The following is a 21,467-nucleotide window of genomic DNA, read 5'->3' as shown; positions in this document are numbered from 1 at the left end:
ATGTTCTTATCTCACTTTAAAAATGAATTCACAATTTATGAGTTCGTGCTCTAATATACAAATTGAATTCATTTATTTTGTAATAAGCTTTTAATCAAATTAATATTACATTTTAAAGTGTGACAGGTGTACAATTCAGCATTTGGTCCAAAGAGACTCATTTATTTAATTGACAAATGTATAATTATTGTATACATTGTGGAAAGATTGGTTAAACTGGATACAAAAAGGATCTCAGACAACTTTTGATTGCCATAATTGATTTCATTTTGAAATAAAAGCTGTATATTGAGATGTGGTGGAAATGACGTTTGCTTATTTGCTTATGGAAAAAATGTTAAATAAAAAACAATCTCTCTTCTTATCTAAGTTTGTCCTCTTACACATCTTAAAACTAGACAAATTGTTTAAACTTGAGGCCAGGTTTTGTTAATTTTTACTCAACTTCACAAGACTAAAAGTGCCCGTAGTTGAAAAGTTTCCCAAATACACATTACATTACATTGCTGAAAAGCCTGACATCTATGTTTTATCCTACCTAAATTCTTTTATTTGGTTATTATATTATTATTTGTGTGTGTGTGTATGTGAAATAAATAACAAAATAATAAAGATGTTATGAACATAGCATATAAATTGTGAATTAAATTGTGCTTCAAAAAGATTTAATAGATATTTTGATTTTAAATAATATTATAAAAACGTTATAATAGCACTAGAACACGTTATTTTAGTAAAATTGTGAAACATGAGCTAAACATACATGCACTATTTTATATATTACAATGCAAGGTGACAACAAAGATATTATAAGACAGAACAATTTATTGTCATCAAACAGTTCAATAAATGTTTCACAGTTTCCATGTTATTTTCAGTCCCTCAGCTTCTTACAGAATAATATGAAACCTCTAAATGAAACAAATGCTGAACATGACGTAACGACCTAGAGTCTTCCCTCAGACATTTGCATGAAAAATAATAAAAACTAAAAGAAATTAAATAAATAAATAATAAATAAGTCAATTATTCATAATGTGTGCTGATTTATCTCTTTTTTCATGCCAAGCAATAATTACTGCTTTAAAAAGAAAAAAGGAAAAGCTAATGTCAAATACATTATTAGAAAATAACACCTGCGGAGAGACACATCATAGGACAACTAGATACAGATCGACATCTACAAAGAGCTAAATTAGAGAAAACATTTCAAAGTGTTTGTATCTATGCAAAGATATATGTTCGTTGAGGCGGTTATTAATCCGATTAAAACAGAAAATGGCATAAATGTAAAAAAAACAAAACAAAGCAAATATACAGTTTACTTCAACATATGAGGTGAATTAAGCTTACAGACAAACTTACATTTAGATAAAAACAAAACAAACAAATGTGAAATAAACAAATAACAAATAAATAACATTTGCAATAAAAATACGGTATAAAACATAACAGTTGCAGTTTGTTCATGCATTCTAAGAATACATTTAAAATAAATGGGTCTTAAAATGAGTTCGTATTCTGTTGCAATTCGATTTTTAGTTTGTACAAATGCTAAATGAGAACTGCACTGCTGTGATTTGGAGAGACGATGCCGTCCTCGACCACAAACTACAAGAATGTCTGACTGCAATGGGAACAAATTTACAATGTCAATATTTCTAAGCTCACAAATAGACAGGTACTGGTCAGAGAAAGTGCGCCCCTTCATTTAAGGGGATTAAAATACAAACGTACTTCAAGAAGCCATGAAAATAGAACAGTTAAGCTGGTACATAATAAGACTCCCATTGCATAGCCGAAAGTACATGTCAGATTTTACATAACCCCAAGGTTTTTGGCTGTTTGAAGGTACTTTCTATGTGTATATTTGCCACTCCACTGGCTGCAGTGAGTAAAACCTGGACTGCCTCCAGCCTTTTGAAACGGGAGTCCTCCTCTTTGTTGCAGTTTACAAAAATAACCTCCAGGAGTCGTCATAGTTACCGATGACAGCGGGGGCCACTCATTCACTCCAGGGGGGGTTCATTTTGTCCAGGGTGTTTGGGGAACAGGAGTATGTCACACTAAATGTGGGTCATCGGCAGGGCTCACTGTAAACCTCGATGATGAGCCGGACGTGACTCCGGTTGGAGATCTTGCCTTCACTACATGTTCTTTACTTTTTGATGCTTTGTGGCTGCCTGTTCCTGTAAACAAAAATCAGGAGGAAAGAAAAATGATACCTCTTGTAATACTACTAACTGAAAATTAAGACTTAAATTTGGCTATATATTATACAGTGCACTTAAAAATACATAAATCAGCATAATAAGAACTGCTGAAAGTGCCTAAATGACATCTTTTGAAGAAAAAAAATAGGTGTAAACTGATTTTCTTTTATTGCAATAGAGAAGGTAGGATTTTGTACATGTACTGCAGAAAGCCACTAGAGGGCATCTAAATTATTTTGGCTTTTTATAACGTGTGATGCACGGCCTTTCAAAATGCATTCCATTCAGTGTGTGAACAGATACGCATTAAACAGCTCTATGCTTGTATAATGTGTGTATATTTTCCTCTCACACCGTGTCCTAACTACCCATGATGTGATAAAAAGCTTTTTTTCATGATTACAGTAGAGCAAATTCTTTGTTTTAGAAATGGTGTCCTGACATTTTAATCCTAATCTTATCAGATTATGCTACCAACATTGCATTTGAATGGTTCTGAGGTTGGGGTTAGGAATTAGGTAGGGTAGGGTGATTTTACAGCTTCATATCACACTACTCCACATTAAAATGTACACTGGTAGCAAAATCTGCTAGCATATTGCGTCATTAAAATGTGCTACATACTTTTTGAATGGGAGGTAGAACAATCTGACAAGATAGGACAAATCAACAAAACAGTTTTGATGTCTGCTTCATCAAGCTGAACAACAGCACAAACTACTATGACAGTGATCACCTCAGGTATTAATTGTTTTATGCAATGTTCGATGTTACCAGTGTGAGTTTGAATACCATTGAATACCAGCATGACATGTGTTGTCATCCTGAAAGCAGCAGTTGTTTACCTCAGATTTTGAAAAGAAAAAACTAGCAAACATATAGGTTGGAAATGAATATTAGAACTATGAACCAACAACATGTCACTCTGCATTTACCATTAGTGATGTTCATTTAAAAAATGTACAAATTGTATATATCAATTTTACCATTTTATTTCTCTCATTTATTTTTCCCCTTCACTTTCGTCAATTGGTGAAGTTTTGCTCCTCACCACTGTCGCCACTAGCTTGCTTGGTTTGGGACTTGTACAGCTGTGCATCGATGGATTTGCTCTTCAGTGTTTGGACTTTCAGCAGTGAAATTAAAGCTAAACTGAACTGAAGTAAACCGAACTTCAACTCTAAAAACTGGACTGACAAAGTTTCACTATATTGCGCTATAGAAATAAACATGAATTAAATTGAATTCATTAGGATTGCAGCATTTCAGAATGGCTCTGGTATTTAAATGTTTCTGTTGTGTCTCGTATTGTGTGGATAACCAAATTGCTTGTTGCTGGAATCTAGTTGCATTGCATGTTGTTAGGACACAATGTCAGAATGTTAGAGTGTTCATTTTTAAAATCTTTTTATCTAATTAATTAATGGCTGTCTATTTTTTGTAGTTTGTTTTCAGCCTTAAAATTGGCTTAAAAAGCTTTTACTCATTTCGGATAATCACAAGTTTTGCATTTGGGTTATGCAGATCAGGGCCAATCTATAATACACTCTGCTGAATACACCTACCTAAACCATCAGTGCTAGGGTGCTTTCCATGAGGAGATGTACTAGTAGATCCAGAGCTCAGCTCATTGGTTGGAGTTTCCTGATATGAAGAGTGCCAAGCCATTGAAATATAATAAAACATATGATGTTTAACAGCCCAGTGTGAAACCTCGTAATTGAAGATGCTTGTATAAACACCCTTGACATACCTGATCGAAAAGATAGACTGTGACGTCATCGAAAAATGACACATTCCTCCCACGGTCACGGTTCTCTTTGTCCACGGGCTCCTTTGGCGATTTCAACAAGCTACGCAAACCAACTCTCTTGTCAACATCTGTTTCCGTGACAACGATGACGCGCCTGGGAGACTCCTCCTCCTGTTCCTCTTCTTCATCTTCATCTGGATCGCTACCTGTCGATGCAGCCCTCCTCCTGCCCCCTCTGTACTCGCTCCCTTCCCAGAATCCTCCTTTGGTATTTGGTGAGAGAGGAAGAGAAAGAGCAAGTGGAGGGAGGGATAAGGAGAGACGGGCCAACTTAGCTGAAATAAAGGTGGAGTGGGAGAGATAAAAGATAAACATCCAAGATGGCATGTCGGTTATCTAACAACCAAAATGTGAACAGCCACTAAAAAAGTACAACTGACACTAATAGCTCATTACCACAGAGTAAACGGTTCAGTACAGTATATTACACAGTTATTCCTATTTCTGTTGTCAGTCATAAGCTGTAAATGGTACAAAACTAACAAACAGTACCACTCTTCTGGTACCCCTTCATTGGGCATCTAATACAGTAGTCCATTACATAAAGCAAGGATCATCAAACTTGTTCCTAGAGGGCCAGTGTCCTGCAGAGTTAAGCTTCAACCCTACTCAAACACACCAGAAAAACTTTTCAAGGTCTTACTAGGTATACTTGAAACTTTGAGGCTGGTTTGTTAAGGCAAGTTGGAGCTAAACTCTGCAGAGACACAGGCCCTTAAGAGTGTTTCAGAGTTTATGAATGGTTTAGAGAATGGTTGACAGACTTCATGTGTAAATAACATTGATTGCTATTTGTTAGCATACACCATGACTGTTAAGTAAGGGTACTTGTTGGCAGTGGAAACACAAGACATATCAGAAGTTACCAACTCTAATCATACTATACTGTTTTGCACTAAACTATACTGCTCAGTAGGGAATAACACAAATCCAAATTGAACTGTTTGAAATTATTGTAAAGTACAATACCTTTCATAGCTTGATTTGCTGCTGGTAGAGAGGGAGTAACCTCAGGCTGTTCAAGCACAGTCAGTTCTTCTGTCTGTGCTTCAGCAAGTTCACTCAATAAAACAGAAGGAGAAGAAGGTGGGGTGTCCTCTTTGTTGCTAAGACAAATCATTCACAATAGGAAGAAATATGTTCTTTACTTCATTTAACAAGAAATGCAATCTACTAATGATACTTTGAAAGTAAAATGTGGTTACATTAAATGCCATAATAAGACTGATGTTAAAAGGAGATTCAATATTCTCCGTTTCACACTGATTGCATAAATACCGAATATATGACTAGAATATAAAACAGCATTTAAATATCGTTATTTATTCTGATTTTCGTCATGTTTCTGAAGCATAACCACACCTTTCATTGTCCAGAAAATCTTTGCTTGCAGCATTTTCTTCAGAGGACGAAGTGGTAGATGCTCCCCAAGGATGTATAATCACACTGTCACTAATTGTAGATCCCCACAGGACATTGGTTTTAACATTTTCACTGAGAGAGTATTGAAGTCTTTCCTCACAAACCTAAACAAATATTGGATGAAAATGCAAAGGTTTTAGAAAAAGAGTGTGTCATTACAGTGGCAGTTTACTAGAACTTTTTACACACCTGCATCATCAGTCCATTTTTTGTCGGCATTTTTGAAAGTGACCTCTGCCCTTTTGAACCATCTGAAGAATGGCATGGTGAAAGAGGCTGCCCTGTTCCCTTCTCCATAGACTGTTGAGCTTCTCCTGGGAAATTTGAAGAAATGTTTCCATATTGCTCTAGGTGTTGTAAGACAGCTGTGGTACTTTCTGATATGCCGTCAACTTCCTCTTTTAGCTCTACTCTTGTCTTCTCTTCTGAATTTGCTGAGTCATCCTGGTTTATTATGCCACTGGCACTGCTTGTTCTTTGCTCTGGATTTCTCTTCAAAGTTTCAAGCAGATCTAAGTTTCCCAAAAACAGATCTCCAAGGGTCTCTTCATCCCCAGAAATGCAGCATAGCTGCTCCAGTTTTTCAAAATCTTCCAGAGGCTCCTCATCCAAGTCCTTCCACTCAGAGATCAACAACTCGGGGATGGAGTTCAGTGAACACTGGGATAGAGGTGGATGGGCCGCTTTCTGGGATAGGCTATTTCTGTCATCCTCATGTAAAGAATTTGATTCTGGTTGAATGTGGTTTTCTTTCATGAGAGATGTGTGCAGTTTCTGTCCCAGGTTTGCAGTGATACCTTTGTTGTGTGTGGTGGTACTTATAGCAAGTTCAACATCATCAAGACAGCCTGATGGGTCCACGTGTCCTTTATCAGGCATTTCATCGGCAGAACAGAACAGGCTTGAACTGGTCTTGATTTCTATGTGGTGTACGGTATTTGGGAAACTACTTGAACCTGGACACTTTTCCACTTCTGCAAGTGTGGAAGCAGTGCATTCAGAAAGCTCCATTGGAATCAGGGCAGGGGCTGAACACTGAACATTGCTACTGTGGATGTTGCATGGCTCTGGATCAGTGCTAATGGTAAGACTAGGGCAGGATGGAGAATCTGATCTCTCTTTTTCCAAAAATGCATCACTGATTGTGGTAGGACAGTGATTGTTGTCAAGATCGTGTCTACTGGTTTCTGCACTGTGACAGTCAGTGTGCACTGAAATGAAGTGAGAACTGTCAGCCAAGTCGCTGATTGAGTTTGACATATTAATTGTGCAGGTTTGATGGTCTTCATGGGCAGCACCCAACATTTTGCTAGCTTCAGTCATGGGTGCACATTTGGCTTTGGTTTGGTCTGTCAGCACATTTTTGTTGTCACCAGAAAGTGATTCTTTGTGGTTTTTCAAAGATTCATCAGTTGGATTTGTAATAGAAAATGAGGGGGATTGAGTCACACAACCTGCTACACCTACCATGTTTTCGTGACTGTCAAACTCTTTTTTATCATCCTCCCTAAACATTTCCCCTCCCAAATAATTTTGTAAACATGTCTCGGAATTATGGGTATCAATCAACATTTCAACAGGTCTGTGCTGAACAGGTGGCTCCTGCTCTGGGATCTCCAGATTCTCAACTTCCATCTTTGTATTGCAAGTATCGTGCTCTTGTGCTCCACTTTCCAAGTCTGGATTTTCCATGTTTTCCTCTTGCTGAACGTTCGGCTTTTCTAAAGGTGTTTGCAGAGATGAAAAAGCTCCTTTTGTCCCATCAGAAAAGATCAGCCTCTCAGGTGATGGATAAACAGCTTGTCCTACTTTCTCATCATTAAATGTATCTTCACATACTCTCTGAGCAGAAGGGTGAGACTCGCTATCTGCAAGCTCATCATTTGCCTCAGATTCCCAGAATTCATGGCTCACCACCAAGTGTTCATCAGCTACCCAGGTCTTTTTACCAAAACTCGGGAAAAGCTCTGAACTGAGTCCTGCTTCTGGTGTCCGAGTTTCGGCAGCAGCCCATTGGTCATTTTCCACAGGCCAAAGGTGAAGCTCTCCCTGCTGAAATGCCTGACAGTTGAATTCACTTCTCACAGTTTCCTCCATCCCATAGTCTTCATCAAGGGCACTCCACAACTCTTTTTCCTTCAGTTCAAGACCCATAGATGCACCTCTGCCAAATTCATTAGAATGTTCTTCTTTTGATTGCTCCAAACTACTGGCATTTGCATCTGCAGTACTTTGTGACGATTCCTTGATAGTGAAGCAGAGTTCCCCTACAGCTAGCTGACTTTCCGACCTCTCCTTTGCCTGCTCATCCTCACCCTCTTCTGAATATGAGAGGTTTCTCAAGCCTAGTTCATTTGCATCTGTATCTTGAATATCAAGCTCAGTCCTTTTCACTCCTGTAGGTTGTTCAGCATTTGTCTCAGACCAAATGACTTGGGACATGCCACATTCAGTGTCATTATTGCTGAGCTTGGTGTTCATCTCAGGGCTGCTAATGCATTTAGAATAATCAGACTGTAAGCTGTAAAATCGCGATAACCTAGATTTACTTGTGTCTGATGACTGCTCATCGATTGAAAATTCAGGTGTAGTACAACGTGTTTCTTCATACTTTGCTTTTTGCACATAAGAACAGTGTTCAATGAGCTCTTCTTCGCACTCTTGTTCAGAAATGGGGTTTTGAGGCTCTGAGACTACATGGGCAAGCAGTCTTAGATCCATAGCACCTGATTCATGCAGCATTTTTTCCAGCTCACTTTTTTTAATCAGAGTGGAATTTTGGAAGTTAAGAGAGTTGTTAAATGGAGCTCCTTTATTTGGCTCATCCTCACCATTGAAAAATAACTTGGCAATAATCTCGGCATTGCATTCACTCTGAGAATCTCCTGGGATGTCAGTGGAAGTCAGATGTATGAGACCCTTCTTTACATCAGCTGAATTATTCGAAATCCACAATTCCTGTATGTCCTGTTTCATCTCCACTTCCTTCTCAAAATGTTCCAGCAGTCCTTCATCCTCAATCTTTTCCTCAATTCCCATTAATAATCCTCGCTCTCCTGTGCGAGCGCTACCTGGACGAGAACTGCCAAGCACATCAGTGCCTCTTCTGCTTAAACCTTCTCCACCGTCCAAGTCACTATCAGAGAAGTAGGCTGAATCACGATGTGGTGTTTCAGTTCCCAGGGCCCTCCATCCACTGCTTCCTCCACCCAACCAGGAATCTCCAGGCGTGAGACAGTCTAATGAACTAGATGTCAAAGGTGACAAGACAGAATCTGAGGGTGTCATGGTAGAAAGTGACTGATCAGAGTTGGGTTCATGCACCATAAGCGAGTGGAACACATCTGTGCTTGAATCATTCAAAGAAAATAAAGAGTCACTTGGAAGAATGTTCTCATTTGCACCTTTTGTGTCTTTGTCATCCCATGTGGTCCTCGAATAGATTTCCTTGTCAGTTAAGGTGGTTTGCTCAAAGGAGTCAGACAGTCTGTTGGCAGTGGGGGAGTGTTGACTTATGTCTGAACTGTATTCTCTTGTCATTGTAGAGCTTGTGCCACCTGGTAAATTTCTTTTTGGTGAAATATTAAGAGAAGTTGATTCATTTGGTGTCTGTTTTGGGATTTCTGATGGTTCCTCACTGTTCCTCAATGTTGCATTTGATGTCATCACCTTGATGCCAGGTAATGCACTGTGATCGTTTTTCTGCAATCGCTCTTTTGACTGAACAAACATGTCCTTCAAATCATTTTCAACACTTCTAATATGCATATCACAAGAGATCTGATTTTCATCCCAACTTTGTGAACCATTAACCTTGATTGCCTCAATGGTTTCTATTGCACCTTCTCGTATACTATCATGCTTGTTCTGACACTGCAGAGAGTCTTGTTTCTCTTTTATAACAGAAGTTATCTGTTCCAAATGAGGTCCATTTTTAGGCATTACTTCTGCGGGAGGGAAATCATTATGGGAATTTTTCTCTGGCTCTATTTCACATGTAAATTGGCTGACTTTAGTTAATTTCTGAACTGATTCAAGATTTTGTAACTCAGATGCAATCTGAAGTACTGGGATTTCTGGGCGAATAGCAACTTTTATTTCGCTTCTTTTTGCCCGCTTGGTGACTTGAGCATAAATTGCTTCTTTTGTGTCACCTGGTGGATTTCCTGCTCGTGTTCTTTCCGATTCAAACTGTATTGTTTGAGATGACTCTGGGTCTATGCATATTGACTCATACTCAGGAGACAATGGAGTAGGTGACACACTCTCCTCTTTTTTACGTTGTCTTGTAATGATTTCAGTTAGAAATGTTTCAGCAGATTGAATCTCCTTTAAGAATTCCTCTCTTGTCATTTCCCCTTTCTTCGCTTCAGGTTCAATGCTCTCATCGGATATTTCAGAAAGCAGGGAATGAGACTTTTTCATCCCTGATAAGAAAGCATCCTCAGCTTCTGAATATGCTGGCAAATCTGAGGGAAATGCAAATAGATGGGGTGTAGTTCCAAATCTGGAGACTGGAGTCCCACCTTCACCGTCATATGCATCCTCACAATCAGACACAGATGTCTCAATCTCTGTAAGGAACAAATCTCTCTTTTTGGTATTGCCTTCATAACCAGATAGGAAATCTTTGTCTGAGGCCCAAGCCTGTGAGGTCGAGTCAAGTTCTGAGATGAGAGACTGGGAACGACGCATTCCTTTGTCTTTCCTTCCCTCACTTTCTCGTGTCCATGAGTTTTCGCCATCTTTCATATCCACGGGGTCATTGGAGATCTCAGTCAGAAACAAATGTATGGGAGATTTCCTAGCGGCTGCAACTCGCTCTCGCTGCATCACTGCATCTTCCCTCCATATTGCTGGGAGAATGGTGGCAAGGCGGGATTGTGTTCGCTTCATCCCCCTTGAGAAAAGCTCAGTCGTAGCTGGGTCATCAGCCAGGCTGGTGTGCTGAATGGTTGTGCTACTCATCGGTCTGTGTGGTGACATGAAAGGATCATCATCATCCTCATAATCATTATCATCATCATCCTTTGAGAATTCTGGACTAGAGGATGATGTTCTCTCAATTTTTGGAATTGTGGATTGGGATCGGGTCATTCTGGAGGAGAATTCATCATCTGTAATGTGTGAAGTTGGAGCATCTCTAGAATTATACAAAGACTGAGATCGTGTCATGCCTCTGTCAGCATTTCTAGCATCATTAAATTCACAGCTTAGTGGGTCTCTCTGTAAGTGCATTGTATTGTATCTGGAATAAATTTCTGATGAGTAATTTTGACCCTTTTGGAGTCTGTAGTGGGGAGGGAGAGGTGGAGGACATGTTTGAGGCGGGAGGAACATGGAGTGACTGCCCGAGGATGGTGGAATAGAAGGGGAAAGAGAAGGAGATGGAGGCAGTGTCTGGTGAGTTCGATTTAAGCCCAAATGGTCAAAGTTGGCTTTGGACAGTGAACTCATTAGTAAAGAATCAGAGGTCTCAACTTTGCCAGACGGGTATGAAGATCCAGGATAAATGTCTAACCCATATGTTCTTGCATATCCTAGTGGAGGAGCAGGCAGGGGGCGTGAGTGCAGATGGCTGCCAGAGGACATGGACATTGAACGAGGTTTAGGTGGGAGGAGAGGTGCTTGAGAACCAAGCGACTTTTGGTTTGGTTCTCCAATGTCTATAACAGCATAATCAGTCACTCGGTTACAACTCTCTTTACTAAACTCAACCAAGCCAGTGTTTGGAACCAAAACCTTTACCTCGCTGGATCTGACAGTCTGAGAGGAACCTCTTCTAAAGCCATCTTGATGACAGAAAGCTGACCTGTCTTTTGCAGCAATCCCTGTCTGAAGCTCAACGAGCTCCAGATCTCCAGGACACTTTGCATTTGTTCTTAAAGAGCGCCCTTTTCCTAAACTAGGGGACTTATCCTGGGGAGTATGCTCTTCTAGGCGAATGTAATACTCGCTGGCCAGTGAAGGGCTGCGAGCGCTGATCACAGGGACAACTGTGGGTGTGTCCAGTGTTTGCCTGTGGCCAGAACTGGGTGTTGGTATTGGCTGAGGTGGAGGAAGTGGTTTGTAGCCTCTCCTGCCATGTGCCTTTTCCCAGAAGTATTCAAAGTTTAACCCTTTGCTTGTTTCTGTTACTGTAAGGATGTCATCAAGCTCAGATGTAGGGGTAATATTGTCCACGGGGTCCAAAAGGGGGAAGGAGTTTCCATTTCCTCTTAGGCAGCCATCCTCTCTCCCATACACTCTTTCCCTAAGAAGTTTGTGTGCAGCTGACTGGAAAGCTGGAGGCCGGAGTGCATCCCACCGTCTTTCAAACGACTCATCACTCTCTCCTCTTCTTCTTTGTCCGCTGTCTTCATCATAATCTTCCTCATCCTCATCTCTTCTTGTGCTCTTTCGACTTCCTTGTTCTGCGGCAAGGAGAGAGGAAAGGAGGAGGAAGACTTCACTGACTGTAGGACGCTGGGATGTTGGTAGCCAGCATGACTGCATTACCTCGTACCTGACGAAATATGTTTATTAGTATGAAACATAATGTTTTATAGACATTCAATAAAAATATCTTTAAAAAAGTACAGTCAAGATAAAAAAAATGTATGTTCTGTTGATGAATTCTATATAGTCTACGTATAGATACATTTCATCAAGCTAAAGCGTTTAAAATTACTGACCAATAGTCTGCATGAGCGAGTTTGAGGCGAGGTTGAGCGAGAGTGATCTGTCGTTCTCTGATGACAAAGGTGAGAACTTCTTCATCGCTCAGGTGTCTGTGCGGCTGAGCCCCAAATTCAAACAGCTCCCATATCACAACACCCAAAGACCTATAGGTTGTCATTTTGGGGGAAAAAGTGTTTAAACGTTAGAAACAGCCAAGAGTAGCAGAAGCATGACCAATTCAAGTACCTTAAGAATGTGTTGTTTTTTTTATTAAAACAAACTAATTAAATGATAGTTTTCATTTGTCCTATTATTGGAATCCTCCTTTAAAATTTCTCTCAGAAATACATTAGTCCAGAATTTTCCATACCACACATTGCTAGTTTTGGTTTGATCGGTGACAATCAGATTTCCACGAAACTCCTCCAAGAGTTCAGGAGCAATCCAGCGGAGAGGTATCCACAATTTGTCTGGGGTTAGATAATAATCCTCCTGTTTGTGTAAAATATGAAAATGAAAATGCAAATTAAACACTACAATTAACTGACAAATGACAAAAAAAGCCAGCTATACCACTGACTGATTGAAGGCCTGGTCAAAAAAGTCTTTTTGAACTGGAGTTCAGTAATCGTTTAAATACCTTGTATTGATTGTGTGAGAGGCCATAGTCTCCAATCCGAACCGTGAGATCTGAGGTGAGGAGGCAGTTCCTCAGTGCCAAATCACTGAAGAACAAATGACAAATAGACAATTGTAAAAAATGTATTTGATATTTTCACAATTCTCAATTTTAATATATGTTTTCTGGTCACATTTTATAATAAGTGTCTATTAATTAATGTATTTGCAAACATGAACCAAATACGAACAGTACTTTTAGAACATTTCTCAATCATAGTTCAACATTTACTAATGGATTATTAAGATCCAAAGTTTATTACAATCCAAATGCTTGTTAAGTAATGTTCATCAAGTCGACATGCTTATAAGCAGCCCAATGTGAAGTGGAGAGCTGTTATATAAAATAAAGGGCTTTTCTTTCTGTAAAAACATCTCACGTATTAATGAGCTACCTGAAACAAAAATATCAGACACAAAACATGGATCTGAGCTGTAATAGTTCAACAGCTCTTTCATTGAATATAAATCTCATAGAAATAAGAATTGTCTACAAATGGTTGAATGCAGACTACACTAACCTACTTATTTTTTACTTGCCAGACCAATTAGACTCAAGTATTTGAGGGAGCTGTGTGATAACATTAGTTAATGTGCTGTCAGTTAACAAGAACTAACAATGAACAGCTTTATTTTTTATTTAAAATGAAGAATAAATACTGCAATAAATGTATGTGTTCGCTGCTTGCTCATGGCAGTAAATGTCTGAACTAATGGAACATTATTGTTAATAATTTTCTAACCTGTGAATGTAATTGTTCTCATGGAGATGCAAGAGTCCTGATGTGATTTCATATGCCATTCGCTGTAAGGTCAAGAGGTCTCTGTTTAGCAGGTCAGGGGTCATCCCATCGGACTTTCTCTGAGCTCTTAAATACCTCTTCAGGTCCCCCTGTACATATAAACACAATAAAAATGGAAATCCAGAATATTACATGGTACAGAGAACAGGATTATTTGTCTAATCAAGTATATTATTAAAGGTTTAAGACAATCTGTGATAGGACAATGCACTGGTAAAAAAAACAATGGGCCTCTTTATGAAACATGCAGGATTAATGTCTATGTAATTTGTCTGTAAATCCATTAGCCATCTACTCCAATACATTGCACATCCATTCTTGCATAAATGGTTTAATTAAACTGAATCAGTGTTTCATGAGCAAATCCAATTTACTACATTATCCTGCACTACAAATAAGAGATTAGCTTATTAGCCAAAGCAGTAGTTGCATTTCTTTAAAACTGGTCTAGATATTGGGTTCTCACCAGCTGACAAAACTCCATCACCAGGAGGAAAGGAACACTCTCACTGCACTGACCCAAACACTGGAGGATGTTTGGATGCTGAAGACTTCTGTCAGTTGAGAAAAGCAAATCAATAAATGTTACTTCCTGCTCTCTGTTTTTGAACATTTGAAGCAAATATTTTTTTTAGCCTTCCAGGACACACATGTCTAGTGTAGAAATGAATACTATGATATTATTTTAAATGTAAATGATAGAGGACAAAAATAAAACAATTTATAGCATACATGAGTAATTTGAGTGCTAGGTAATAGCCTCGATAGAAATTACCAAATATTTCTATCAACAACATTAAAGGGCACCTATCATGCAAAATCCACTTTTGGAAGCTATAATGAATCTCCATACAGAATACGGGAATATTTCTGCCATGAGATGTGTTGATGTGCAAAATCGGAGCAACATGTTAAACTTTGTTATTTGTAACTGGGTGTCTGCTTCATCACTGATATGCTGTCTATCATTGTGTTGCATTGATATTGGGTATCCTTTTGAAGCAGCATGCCTGAACAGGGTAAAGTCTAGATAGGATAAATCTGCGGATACGCACATCAATCATTTTTGTTATGCTGTATAACAATAATTAATATATATTTATTTTTTTCATAATTATTTTTCACCTTTATTGACAGGACAGTGGAGATTAACAGACAGGAAAGTATGTTGAGCAGAGAGAGGGAAAGGATCAGCAAAGGACCTCGAGTTGCGACTCGAACTCGGGTCGCAGCTGGGTGCTATAAGCCGACGCACTAACCACTAGGCTATTAAAGCAGACAATAATTAATATTTTAAAAGTACTGGGGTTTGAGTTGAGGTGGGGGTAGACGTTAGAAAATGCAATTTATTGGGTATTTTAAAAACTTACATAATTATTACTCAGTACAACTACTGTTTTCACGTGACGGTTGGGTTTAGGGTTGGGGTAGGGGTAGACATTAAAAAAAGTACAATTAATGGGAATTTTAATAAATAATGTAAATAATAGTTTTCAACTTTCGGCCCCAACTGTATCTGATCTAGCAACAACCCCTGAACAGTTAGTGGGGAGAACCAGCACATTTGCATTTAAAGGCAGATGCGAAAAACAGATAGAATTTCCTATGACCCGAAAATCTACATATTTAACAGGGTATAATAAATGATCTGATGGGTATTTCGAACTGAAACTTCACAAACACATTCTGGGAACATCAAAGACTAGTAAAACGAGGCATAATAGTAGGCCTTTAAAGAAAAAAAATGGGCTAACAACAATCAGCAAGACAACAACCCCTATTTATACCTCATTGTAAGATTTGTTTTCTTAAAACTCAAAAAATTACAATGCTGCATGTGGGCATAACTAAATCTAAAACATTTTAAGTTTGTTCCTTTTTGACCACTTCCAGAGGTAAATGAAACTCTATTGTTTGTCATAGTGTGAATGTTCATGTCATCAATTGCACTCAAACAACAACAAAAGACCATATTTGATTTAACATACTTCAAAGGCACATAACATTGGGTTTGTTAATTTATGAATACCTGTGCAACACACTAATCACTCCTGCAAAACTGATAAAATAAGAGGTAAGGGTCTCTATGAAACCATGTTAATACCAGGTGGAAGTGGTAATGTGTCACAGCTTGACCACCTAAAATGCATGTTAATAACGAGTAGAAACAGAGCATAAAAGCAGCCAGAGTAACCCAGTTTGTCTGACCTGTATGGCTCGGACTCTGCCAGGAACTTCCGCTGTTCCAGAGGACTAGCACTGACCCTCAGCTCCTTCACCACTGCCTGATAGGAGCTGCAGTCACATAGCACCTCAGCTAGGATTACCTAACAAAGACAGATCAAGAAGTTATACCAGAAAACAGTTTACTACAACAAAATTGCACAGCACTTTCAAATGAGTGTGGAGAAAAAGAAAGTAAGCTAAAAAAATAAATAAAGCTGGCATCACTAAACGTACAGACCAGCATGATCCACACATGCCAAACACACTACAAATCCAGGTCAGTGTAATTATAGATGGTCATCAAGTAAAAAAGAGAGGATGAAAATGAGACCATGGCCTGAAATTTCATATTTTAGGTTTAAATGAAACATAGTAATTGCTTCCTTTCAGGTTTATGTTTATCTGAAATAGCATATCCTTTTCAGTTTTCTTAGACACGTATCAATCTAGCATGAACTCTTGAGTTTTATTTAAAGATGTCAACCTTTCCAAACCAGCCATTTCCAATCTCCTGCAGGTAGTTCAGAGTGTGCCTTCGGAAACATTGGGAGCTGTCTGTTGAAAATAATAGAAAATATATTAAAGATTGTCAAATAATCATCATTCAGTGTAAAAATGAAATGACAAAATACTGTACTCAATCAAATATACAAAAGTAGCAGTGATCACACAAAACTATATTATATTTAATGATTAAAATTATTTATTTATTTGAAGGACAGTGGCAAAATGTAAAGCTAATGGCATGTAATATTGCATGTAATCAGTGGGTTACCTGTGCCATTTGGTATGGAGTGGCAGTTCTTGTCCCGGAGAGGGAGAGTGTAGACCTCTGGAAGTGATGGACAAGAGGACAAACTGTCCTCAGGAACAGGACTAGATGCCCCGGAGCACTCCTCACCTTCAGCATTATCAAATTCCTGATAAAGAAGAGACATCTATCTATTTATAACATTCAACTAAGACCCAAAGAAAATAAAACATATATATATATATATATATATATATATATATATATATATATATATATATATATATATATATTTATATATATATATATATATATATATAAGTAACAGCAACACATTATGCAAATTTCACACACAGTAAAAAGACTTACATTGAATCCCACGCTTCCTCTTTTGCAGCAAAGGCAGGTGAGAAGCAACAGAACAAAAGAGACCAGTCCAGAGCAGGAGATGAGAATAATCACATAAGGGGGAGGAGAGAGAGAGTCGTCCCGGGACAGAGAAACTGAAGGAAAAAACCAGGAAGAGTTTTACATTTTTAGCCCAACAGATATAAAGTGTTACATTTCTATCCTGATAGACAGATGGATAGACAGATAGACAGATAGATAGATAGATAGATAGATAGATAGATAGATAGATAGATAGATAGATAGATAGATGGATAGATGGATAGATGGATAGATGGATAGATAGATAGATAGATAGATAGATAGATAGATAGATAGATAGATAGATAGATAGACAGATAGAAGGAAAGATCGTGTACGGTATATATTCCTATCAGGGAAAAATCGAAAAGGGCAGCGTTACATTCAGAACATAGCACAGGAGTCCAATGAAGAGTTTTCATTGCACAAAGGGTGAAAGTACAGAGAAAAGCAGAGGAACTGAGAATAGATCACCTTCAGAATGGGTTTAGGGAGGGTTTGAGAGTTTAAGGGAAGCAAAGGAGAGAGACCAGAGAGTCATCATACAAGTCATTCCTTGTACTCGTCACTATTGAAGTAGGAAAGGTATTTGGAGTTTTGTTTGGGGTGAAGGGCCTTTTTTTTAGGGAGGGGACTGGATCATTGAAAAAGATTCTTGTTTTTGGAGGGTTGCTGGGTCAGAAAGAAAGGTGCCATACTTGATTTTGTACCTCAATTTGGCCGTTTGTTTTAGGAGAGCCATCTGTGGAGAAGAGAAGGTGGGGAGGAGGGCAAGGAGGTTAAATACCTAGGTATTGTGATTATCCAGATGCTAAGATTGAATAGCTGCTAAAATAAAATCACATGTATGATCCTTGTCACTTCATCAAGCTTAGCACACATGCTATTGCTGAGAATCTACATCTCACCAGTTTAGGTGAAAGAATAAATGCAACGCACATTTAATAAATACGTTTAAATTGAGAATATCAAAGAAAAGAATGGGGGAATAATGACATTAAAGCAGTTCTGTGAATGCGAGGAGAAAGACAATCATTCCTTAATCATTTGTAAGTGTAACTTTTGGAAGCAGCAGGCCATGGTTTTTCCTAAAATAGCACAGGCACCACAAAGACTTTTTTGGACACATCATTACTGACAGTCTCGTCTGAGGCCTGGGTAGGCAGTTTTAAAAGAGTCATGGGGTACAAAGCAGTCATTAAAATCTGTTGTGTGAAAACTGTGGAGGTCATTTAAGATGGTGCTCATGTTAGACACATAAAGATGCCATTGTCAGTTGTCAGGTAAAAAAAAAATTAAATTGTAATCTTGCCAGGTATGTTTTAAATTTTAATTAATTCAGAAATGATTTTAATATTATTATTATTTCTTGCTAAAAATGTATATTTATATAACCAATCTGGGAAACTGCTGTGTTGCTTCATTTGTATTCTTATTTAAATGTTTGCTTGAAAACACATATGTTTCTTTAAAAGGTTTGCAGAAATTATAGCAATTAAAAAAGGAAGTGTTGATATTTTAAACTAATTTCATCAAAAAATCATAAAATTTAAATATATTCAGGTTTGTGTATTTAAAGGAATTTAAGGTGAAAAAATATTACTTTCTTAAAAGAAAGCATTAATAATACCAATATTTCCAGCCTTTTGACCTGTGGTGTGAAATAATTAATCATAGTTTTCTTCATTGTTATTATCATTATATTTTATTATTTTATTCATTATTATATTACTATATCATAATAATAATTATTATTATGTAATATACTTAATATATACATATTACTATCATTATTCACAATCAAATATTAAACCATAATTAAAGTTTTTTTTGTTCAGCTAATTACTTCAATTAGCAGACATGCCTTGCACATCATGAAAGATAGGCTATTGTACAGCCTTATATTTCTAAAAATGATATTTCAGAATACTTGCACCTAATATGTATTGCAAAAGGTCACTGCATTTGCTAGTGCATAATGATAAAAAAATCGAGTAAAATATGATAAATAATAATCAGCACAAATGCAAAGCTTGCAATTAACAACAAACACACATTCTGTGTTCGAGAATCACCTCACGGCATTCGCCCACATGAAGCATGAAAATATATAGGCTAATGAGCAGGTAGATGTGTGCATACATGAAGGGTGTTATTATTCATCTGATAACCTTTTATTGTTCGAGGAACAGCGGCCAGACACTGGCAGACACGGACCTGTGCGCAGTTCCCTTCTTTGACCATATGGTTCCACATACTGCATACGAGAACACAGAAATAAACACGCGGGCCTGCTGGCACCTTACTGTTGGCACAGCAATAATACGCGGAATAAAACAATACACTTAATAATAAATTGCGGCAAATAAAACCACTCTTACTTAAAAAAAAAAGAATAGATGATGTTTGAGGGAATAATCGTGTTATGCAAATACGATTCACCTCAGGCCCATATGTAAAATTAGGAGAGAGCGGTAACGCAGGCCCACAATGAAAAAATCATACATGCGCACCAGAATAACAGCCAGACACCTTTATTATCATCATCAGTGCGGGATATGCCTGGCTTCAGTGTATGGACGCATAAATGATGCCAATATGATTTAAATTTTTTATATGATGTACATACACACGACTGAATCATGAAATGACAATTAATGACACATACACACACACACACACACACACACAGAGTCGTCAACCCCATTTTCTCAGAGCAGACTGTCAAATTCCCCTTATTCATACAGCGTCTCATCGCCTCCTCCCCCCTCGAGCGCGTAAATAACATCATGCCATCCGAACGACACGCTCACCTTCCTTCTGCGGGGCTCCAAGCGCTCTCTCCGGGTTGAAGTACGACATCAGCCCCACCAGAACAATCACCCAACACTGTTGTGACATAGTCGCGCGGTCCACGGCACCACCATTCGAGCGATGCTGTCAACGTTCCCCGTCGCGCTTTTGGCTTACCGCAAATAAAGAAATGTCTCCTTGTTGTGCAAGGCTGATGCCCTCCTTTAATCCGCAATTAAACACGGTGTGAACGCTCTTTTGTGTCAGCCTAATCCTGCGGTCCGCATCCTCACCAGCGCGCTCTTGCTATTCCAAGCTCATCGCGTCCAGTGGGTCGAAAACGGGCCGAAAATACCAGTGAAGCCATTCTATTGGTCATATATGCCATCCTATCCTATATACCGTGTCAGCATCATGTGAGTGGTCCAGCTATGTTTTCTTCCAAGAAGCTCTTCTACGTCAGACGCCACCGAGTTTGCGCTATTATGTTCTCTGTGGAGCTGCGTGCGCGCCTCGCGGTGATTTTCGTAGGTAGAGAGACGTTGCCTTGCAATCACTCGATGCCCTTCGCTCAGGTACCCGCTGCCGGTCTGCCGACAAAAGCGTTTGTTTATGAGACTGGAGGACGTCAACGCCCCCGTGTCGTGGCTTTGGGTATCATTGCATCAAAATCCCCCTAAATCGGACCACCTCCACAGAGCGGTGACATGATCCGTTTGGGAGGACAGGTGCACGGAGCGTGCCACTGAAATTCCCTATAGCCTTCAAGCTAATGACATGCAAATCTCTGTCTGTGTCTGAGAAAGGCCAAATATTTTTACCACAAAGATTCCTTTAAATGTGTCACTTGACCACAAACTAGTCTTAAATGTGGGGAAAGCCAAAACACATTGTATGATTCAAAATAAACCATTTTCTTATGCAGAAAAAAATCATTAAAATATTGAATAAAAATCTGGTTCCATTAAGACACTGAGAATTTCCTGCTGAAAATATATAAAAAACTAAATTGTAATTGGTCATTTTAATTTGGGCCAATTTAATAGACATTTTTAATAGACAATAACTCCAGATTTTTTAATAAATGAATTATTAGACTTAATTATTATTATTAGTATTATTTAATTATTTCTAGAATAATTCTAATTATCTTGGCCAAATATTGTCCTATTATAACAAAACCATACATCGACAGATAGCTTATTAACTTAGCTTTCAGATGATGCATAAATCTGAATTTCTGAAAATTTGCGCTTGTGACTGGTTTTGTGGTCCATGGTCACCAAAATGAATTACAATCAACTTTAAAATCCCAGCATTCATTTATAACATTTGTGTGTGTAAAAACTTTGTAAAATAATGTGTAATCCTGCTGTAAATAGCTATCACAAGATGGAGACTGCAGTCATGAATATGGTCAGCAATAATACATAGGAAGGCTCTGCTTTTTAATGCTCAGTTGGTACTAAGGGTTCCTAAAGTGTGCCAGGACAATATCTTCCACAGCATTACACTACCACAAGCAGCCTGAGCCGCTCAGATGAGCCGGGATGAATCCATGCTTTTATGTAGTTCATGCCAAATCCTAACCATGTGCCAAGAAATGTTGGGAGAATGTGAGACTCATCAGATCAGGCAACCTTTTTTCAATCTTAAACTGACCAATTTTGAACAAATTG

The 21,467-nt window shown here is 38.4% G+C and overlaps 1 protein-coding gene across 3 annotated transcripts; it reads right to left on the bottom strand.

The window, feature by feature from the left end:
• Positions 1-805: 805 nt before the first annotated feature.
• lmtk3 (lemur tail kinase 3) lies at positions 806-20,380 on the bottom strand. Of its 3 annotated transcripts, XM_087287245.1 has the most exons (17): positions 19,809-20,380; positions 17,706-17,737; positions 16,936-17,069; positions 16,591-16,735; positions 16,300-16,370; positions 15,798-15,916; positions 14,056-14,143; positions 13,530-13,678; positions 12,749-12,833; positions 12,479-12,600; positions 12,123-12,272; positions 5,638-11,953; positions 5,389-5,552; positions 4,996-5,132; positions 3,967-4,301; positions 3,779-3,857; positions 806-2,189 (listed from the first exon to the last, which is right to left on the bottom strand). In XM_087287245.1, exons 7-17 carry the CDS (start codon positions 14,071-14,073, stop codon positions 2,062-2,064), a joined length of 7,683 nt encoding a protein of 2,560 aa, XP_087143371.1. In that variant the 5' UTR covers positions 14,074-14,143; positions 15,798-15,916; positions 16,300-16,370; positions 16,591-16,735; positions 16,936-17,069; positions 17,706-17,737; positions 19,809-20,380; the 3' UTR covers positions 806-2,061. The 3 variants fall into 3 exon arrangements, with proteins under 3 accessions (XP_087143371.1, XP_087143369.1, XP_087143370.1); XM_087287243.1 differs by lacking the exon at positions 17,706-17,737; XM_087287244.1 differs by lacking the exons at positions 3,779-3,857; positions 17,706-17,737.
• Between the last annotated feature and the right edge of the window lie 1,087 nt (positions 20,381-21,467).

This window comes from Danio rerio, chromosome 16 (genome assembly GCF_052040795.2).
Source record: "Danio rerio strain M-AB ecotype USA chromosome 16, GRCz13ab, whole genome shotgun sequence".
Lineage (NCBI taxonomy): Eukaryota > Metazoa > Chordata > Actinopteri > Cypriniformes > Danionidae > Danio > Danio rerio.
Note: the sequence above shows the minus strand (reverse complement) of the source record. Positions and strands in the feature narration are given on the sequence as shown.